The sequence below is a fragment of the Nothobranchius furzeri genome, chromosome 7 (assembly GCF_043380555.1).
Source record: "Nothobranchius furzeri strain GRZ-AD chromosome 7, NfurGRZ-RIMD1, whole genome shotgun sequence".
In the NCBI taxonomy this organism is placed as follows: Eukaryota; Metazoa; Chordata; class Actinopteri; order Cyprinodontiformes; family Nothobranchiidae; genus Nothobranchius; species Nothobranchius furzeri.
The window spans coordinates 75,642,504-75,650,003 of NC_091747.1; the positions used below are offsets into that span (position 1 = coordinate 75,642,504).

A 7,500-nucleotide genomic window follows, 5' to 3' on the forward strand; every position below is an offset into this window, starting at 1 on the left:
TATAAAGAATACATAAAAATAAAATAATAATTACAGAAAAAGTACTGTATTTGTACGACATCATTGCTTTCCATTATTTTATCAGGTTCTTTGGTAAATTCCACTTCCAAATGATTATATTCATTATTATTTTATCTGAATAATTTATATTTTCAGCGTATAAAATGGAATAACTAAACACACGGGTTTAGTTATCGACTCTTTGCATCTGGCTCATAAATGATTTTTATCTGAAAATAATCTGTCATATTGCGTGAGACATACTGTATTGCTGTGTGTGTGTGTGTGTGTGTGTGTGTGTGTGTGTGTGTGTGTGTGTGTGTGTGTGTGTGTGTGTGTGTGTGTGTGTGTGTGTGTGTGTGTGTCCTTATCCTGTACGATTTTTCTCTGAACATGGTGCTGGAGTGTGTCAGCAGAGAACCAACATCCCATAACATTAGTCCTGTTGTTGCAAAACCACCTCTGGACGCCAGAGTTTGCCAGATCGTCCGTATTCCACAGTAAACCTTTAACTTTGTCCACGTAGTGTTCATGCATGGAACATGCAAACTGTGGGGAAACTCTTGTATAGATGGGAAAACCAACATTAACTGAGTTTTTTGGCTGTAAGGTGAGAGTTATACCCAAAATCATGCTGCTGTGAAATCATCAAGTGTACAGTGCATTTTTATTTTGTTGGTTGTGTATTTGCTGCTACTTGAGTCCATGCCCCTAAACCAAATGTACACACTTCTGTCCAAGAAGAGAGAAAACGCTTCAGCTGTTGCTCTGACTGAAACAGTCAGTAAGTGAGCCAAAGCTGCCGTTGTGTTGTCACACAGCTGTTATGCACCCGGATCTGCCACGAGCCAACGCAACTCGTCATTCCATCCCTGCATCATTTAGATGATAAACATGTTTAATTGTGTGAGAGTAAAAGCAGCCTCTAAGATTTTATTCTGTTGTTTATTATAAATGTAAAACTTTAAACCGTTCCATATTAAACAGCCCATCTCGGTGTTTTGGTTTTGAGTCTTTATGATTTCATAGAAACTAATTGGTTTTCATGTCTCCTTCTTTTTTTTTTTCTTCTTCCAAAAACCAGCAATCACACAGGCGACTCGGGAATTTACATCAAGCGCTGCTGTAAAGGTTTCTGTATCGACATCCTGAAAAAGATTGCCAAGTCTGTGAAGTTCACTTACGACCTCTACCTGGTCACCAACGGCAAGCACGGCAAGAAGGTCAACGGGACGTGGAACGGCATGGTGGGAGAGGTGAGGACAGCTCGTTTTCTGCACAAACCTCGGTTTAATTACTGACCCTTGACATCAGAGATCAGTTATCTATTTTTAGAAACGATGTGCAGAGAAAGTTTACCTCGGCACTGGAGAGAGAGAGAGAAGAAGAAAATCAGCTGTGAGCAGGTTGAAAATACCCACGGAGACAGTTCATGCAGACCTGCTGGCACACAGCTGATTGTGGATTTCACAGCTGTGGAGCACTGCAGCAAAATGCAGGAGAGACCTCCGTACAAATGTTACAAGGCCAGCAGAGTGACACAGAGAGGCAGCTTAAAGCCACAGAATGTGTTTTTCTCTGATCTCCACAAGAATAAATCTACCGTGGCTTTGCAACAGCACACCTGTTTAGGTATTTATCCCCACCATAACCTCCCTTGCGGTGGATCCTCGGCACACTTTGACACTGCAGCAACAGAGTAGGGCCTCAAATGCACAAGAAGCTGCTTCAGCTTGCAGAGAGAACTTCAACAGCTGCTGATTTACAGAATGAAGTAAGCTGTTGTTTCAGGCGTCGCTTTTTATTTCACTCTGACGCAGATGTCAGCGGGAACTGCCCAGATGTGATGGTTTTTTTCTGTCACAGGGCTGCAGCTCAGCACAAATGTTGGTAATGAGCACAGCGGATAGCCTACATGTATATTTAATCAGTGCATTCATTCCACATTTGAAGGTTCCTAATTATTTGGGAATTTTTATCCTTTTATCTGCAGATTCAGACATTTCTGCTTTTCAGGATTTCAAAAAATCAACAAGCACTGAAATGCCTGAAGTAAAAATTCTGATACAAACGTTTCTGCAGCATTGCAAGAGTGGCTGTCTCCACATAAACTCCTTCTGTGTGAGTGCAGTTTTGATTACAATATCTGAACAATCGTCTGTCTGTTGGTTTCCCTTTGGCCATCACGGCTGCTCCTTGCTTCCCACAACCTGGCCTGAGGGGAAGCTGTGATCAGATCCAGCAAACCTCCGGAGGACTCAGTGAGGGTTCCTAATCAGAGATGGAGAAATAATACAGAAGAGGGAATAAAGAGCAACTGGAGCGAGGGGAGAAAGCAGCCTGAGGCAAAGACCCACTTCTCTCCTGCACACGTTTGACATTCAGCACAATTCAGCTTCCTTAAATCAACCTGCAGACCAACTTAATCGATTGTGTCACTACTTAGTGAAATCTTAAGTCCTCCTTAAGCTGATAGGTGCTGATGTGAGTCTCGTGCAAATGTGCAGAGCATATTTGAATGCCTAAGTGAGCAGCTAATGGTTTCATGTGAATGGAGGAAAAAAGAACAACAGATGCAGAAAACAAAAGGAAATAAGAGAGCAGGCCTGAAGGAGCAAACGTGACAAAAGTGTGTGGGCTCTTTACTCACTCTGGCATAAATATCACTAACGCAATTTGTCCTCTTTTGTTATTCACAGCCACAGGCTGCAGGAGCGTGGAGTTAAATACACCTGAACACGTTTAGAAACGTGGCTGGTGAGGAGCTGCGTGCTGCTGACCCTGTGCAGAAACACTTCCCGTTAGCTGAGCTGGCGCACGAGCAGCAGAAGCGGGTCTTTGTGCGGGCTCTGAGCTTCATGCGTCTCTCTCGTCTTTTTGTCTGCTTTATCCTCAGGTGGTGGCAAAGAATGCCCACATGGCAGTTGGCTCGCTCACCATCAACGAGGAGAGGTCAGAGGTCATCGACTTCTCCGTGCCGTTCATTGAGACGGGGATCAGTGTCATGGTGTCCCGTAGCAACGGAACCGTCTCCCCTTCTGCCTTCCTGGGTGAGACGAAAATCAGCTGCTGCTCACATCACTACAAATACGCAATCAGACGTAGAAATGTGTAGGAATAATGTTTAACCATCATGACGGGAAACAAAAAGAATCAAATCCTCAGCATTTGTCTTATGTTCATCTTTCCTGTGGATCATGGATGTAATTTTCACTTTAGAAGTGGGGGGACACAGGGGTGTGTGGTGTGTGCGTGTGTGTGTGTGGGGGGGGGGGGGAGGGGGGGGGGTCTTTACAGCATACTCTAATGGAAACAGGCTTTTCTGCTTGGTCCTAGAGCTCAACCAGTGTCAATTTAATATAGCGTAATATTGTTTTTGGATGGTTAAAAAGTGCAGGGGTCAAAACTTGACTTTGGAAAAAGTAAGGGGGGGGGGGGGACATGTCTCCCCTGCCCCCCCCCCCCCCCCCAAAAAAAAATTACGTCCATGCTGTGGATGTTTTTTGTTGTCCTGCTTCGGAAGGAGGGTGTTAAATCATTCAAATCACTGCATTTATGGCTCCTGTCTCACTCATGGCTATAGCGAATCTGCAAACAAGAACGCAAACACGGTCACACTCACCCCTCCTTTCGGGTATTTTCCCTGAGACGCTTCTACCAGAACCAGAAACCCACAATCCTGGAGGAAACAAGATAGCGCTGTGACTTCAGATGGAGTTTTTCTTTTTAGGACCCTGGTAGTTTGTCCTGAAGTTGAAGCGGTAGCAGCCGGCAGTTTCTCCTTGTCTGATTGAGGGGAGAACCTCACACCAGTAGTTTTCTGGTGCTGCGGGGAAGTGTGGTGGTTTGGTGAAACCGAAAGCCAGATGGTCCAAAGGTTACTTTCAATCCAAACATGTTATTGACGGAGGTTTTTATACAAATGCGAGAAAACCACTTTATTATATTTTTTCTTTATTATTTTTTATCTCATCAACATATTTACAGCTATACTGTGCTAGATTGTTGTTAAGAGGCATGAAGAAAACATTTGGGGGCAGCAGTAGCTCAACAGGTTGAGCGGGTTGTCCAGTATGTTTATGTGCTTAGCAGACGCTTTTACCCAAAGCGACTTACAATTTTTTATTTATTTTTATTTTTTTAACCTGTAGGGCATGTTGTGATCTGTGGGGGAAACCGGAGTACCCGGAGAAAACCCACGCATGCATGGGGAGAACACGCAACTCCACGCAGAAAGGCCGCAGCCGAGTTTCGAACCTGCGACCTTCGTGTTGCGAGGCAACAGTGCTAACCACTGCGCCACCATGCAGCTGTAATCGGAAGGTTGCAGGTTCGATTCCTGGCTCCGGACAGAGAATTCTGCTGTTGTGTCCTTGGGCAAGACACTTAACCCACCTTGCCTGCTGATGGTGGTCGGAGGGACCGGTGGCGCCTGTGCTCGGCAGCCTCGCCTCTGTCAACGCGCCCCAGCGCAGCTGTGGCTACATCGTAGCTCATCACCATCGGTGTGTGAATGGGTGTGTGAATGTGTGTGTGAATGGGTGAATGATACACTGTAGTGTAAAGCGCTTTGGAGTCCTTACTCTGAGAGGCGCTATACAAGTGCGGGTCATCATTTATTTTCAGCTAATTTGCTTTCCAAATTTGCCGTTGCAGCTTTAAAGTTGGTCCGTTGGGTTTAGTGTTTGTCCTGCAGCTGGACTCACACGATGCGCTCTCCGTTTCAGAACCGTTCAGCGCCGACGTCTGGGTCATGATGTTTGTGATGCTGCTGATAGTGTCGGCCGTGGCCGTCTTCGTGTTTGAGTACGTCAGCCCTGTGGGTTATAACCGCTGTCTGGCAGACGGACGAGGTGAGATAACACACACACACACACACACACACACACACACACACACACACACACACACACACACACACACACACAAAGGCAGGTTAATTCATGCTGCAAAAATGTGGCAATGAGGTACCATGTCAGGCATTCTGGCGTGTTAAAATGGAGACTTGTTGATTTTTTTTCTTCCCCTTGAATGGATCATTCATACGGAGGAACCAGGGAGCTAAATGACTTTGACAGTGCTGTCTGAATAAGAGCAGCTGGAGCGCTGGGAGTTTCTACTTGACGTCTCTGAGTGCTTATCAGCATTGACAGTCACTTAAGCTCTTCCACTAATGAAGAGGATCATTGACAAGAAGCAGATAGGTGATCTTAAGCCACACGATCCTCTGTTTGTCGTCCTGCTCTCATGCATGACACCGGTGCAACAGAATCACAGACAGAGGCTTTAAACCAGTCACTACACAGAGCCAGAGCTCACCGCGCGGGTCAAGTCTGAATCAGTGCAGCCGCAGCAGATCATTCAAATCAATTTGCTCATCAGAATCAGCGTTTCAAATTCAGTCTGCTCTTCGGTTTTAGCAGAACTCATTTTGAGGATCGCGCTGCGGCAAAGACAGTCTCACTTTTCTGCTCACAGCCTTGTGAATCGTGCCTGGCGAATCGTGTGCCTCTCTCAGCTGTCCATCGAGGACGTGGAAGATTTGTGGATGTTCGGCCTGATGATCACTGGATTTCTTCTGATTGGAGTGGGAGGATATCTGGTTTTCTGGAAATTTGGGAAGACGGGAGCGATTGGAGTGCGACCCGCGCCCATGGAATGTGCCGCCCGGGCGGTGACCTCACAGACTGGGACATTACTCGAGGTGAACCGCAAGCTGGATAATGCCCTCGCGGCGTTGCCTGTGATAGTACGCAAGATGGATTTGATCTCGGAGAGGGTCGCCGGACGATGCGGGGATGTTTAGAACGTAAAACTGGCTTCACTGGTGGACATGAATGACCACTTAGAGACTCCAAGGCGGAGAGGAAAATTATCTCTGCCTGCCCCAAACAAAGTCATGTTTATCCTTATCTGATGCCAAATCAGCCTCTCAAGGCTGCTTCAACACACCCCCACGAAAGGAGGAATGCCGACAGATGCTGTGTCCCGACCTTCACCCTCTTCCTTCAGATTGAGACGTCTGCGGGAAACTTCAATGTGCTCTCTGTTCCTTATCTCTCCCTCCCACCTGTTGGTCTGCAGCTGGTCGATGCGCCGCAGTGGCAGCTCCCATTGGAGGCTTCAGGATCCCGTCCATCCCCGCCTCCCCATCGGACTCTGATGTTGTATCTGTGTTGTTTGTGCTTCCATGTTAAAGGAGTTTTTTTGTATAATAGAGTTACTCCCCGCTGGGGCTAACTCTGCTATGCCTTTTTTTACCTACCCCCACTTATCCTCATGTAACACCCTTTTCATCTATCTATTAAGGTAGCGCGACTCATGTTGCGAATGACCGCAGTCACCAATTCTTGTCATGTGTCTTACCCACGTATGTCTGATCTTTGAATTGTGTGTGCTGAAACTGAATTTCATTTCTCTGTATGTCTTGCATATGTGGTAGAAATGACAATAAATGACTTTGACTTTGACTTTGTGTTGCGTCGAGGACCAGAGATGAGCAATTCGCTGAAAGGAAAAAATTGTAATCATGAACATTTCATTTATTCACACATCTATAATGGATTCTATTTGTTTTGGAAATAAACAACTGCTGCTGTTCCACGCAGCTCGTTCCTCCCCGTCTCTGATAGCTAAATAATCAAGCTGCATGATGATGTCTTTATATCTGACAGCAGCATTATACGGGCTGAGTCATGTAAGTCTGCCCTACACCGCTGCTCCAGCTGTTGCATAATTGTTTGTGCGTCCATCTGCCCCCCCCCCCCCCCCCCCCCACCCCCCACCCCGGCTCTCTCCTCCACAGAGCTACAGTAGGTAGTATTTGCTTGCTGACACCTTGTCATACAGACACAGAGGTAGGTGGAACAGAGTTAAAAGCAGGTTGTCACCGTGGTGGCTGCAGGAGTAGAGGGAAGTGCACACAGCACATGCAGCGATCGCTGACAAATTCAATGATAGGAATAAATCTATGATAGGTAATTTTCCATTCATCCCATATTACCGTAAAGGACGACACACACACAGAGAGTAGATTGATTGTTCGTATTTTCCATGACCCTTGAATCTGAAGTAAACACACATCACAAGAGGGAATTTCATTGTACCCCGAGTCCCCAAAACAGTGGAGAGTCGATGCAGGGGAAACCCCCTCCGAGGCTGGCCCCCACGACTCTCCCACGGGTCCTCAGTTTCCCAGGGGTTTTATTGTCCAACAGGACAGAGAAGGCGGGCCTTCTCAAGTTACATACAGGTACAGACCCATCTCCTAGGGTTACCACGGTTACCACATTCCAGAGATCTGGCCTCAGGCATTACAAATTTCACAGGAGCCCATCACCCCCCACACAGACAAAGATTCACAGACCAAGCAACATGAACATTTAATAAAAATACCTAACAATCTGTGTTTCTTTCTTTTTTCTTCTTTTTACTGTCATCCATAAGATGTCCGTACATAATAGTGGCCGCAGGTAAACACAAATGTACCAACCCAGCCTC

At 46.3% G+C, this 7,500-nt stretch overlaps 1 protein-coding gene across 7 annotated transcripts in view; it reads left to right on the forward strand.

Moving 5' to 3' along the window:
• Window positions 1-7,500, forward strand: part of grin2bb (glutamate receptor, ionotropic, N-methyl D-aspartate 2B, genome duplicate b) — a 222,365-nt gene that overhangs the window by 173,408 nt on the left and 41,457 nt on the right. For all 7 annotated transcript variants that reach the window (XM_070553751.1, XM_070553750.1, XM_070553746.1 and 4 more), the window contains 3 exons: window positions 1,085-1,256; window positions 2,897-3,050; window positions 4,728-4,853. In XM_070553751.1, the coding sequence (XP_070409852.1) occupies window positions 1,085-1,256; window positions 2,897-3,050; window positions 4,728-4,853 (452 nt within the window). The remainder of the gene's footprint in view (window positions 1-1,084; window positions 1,257-2,896; window positions 3,051-4,727; window positions 4,854-7,500) is intronic.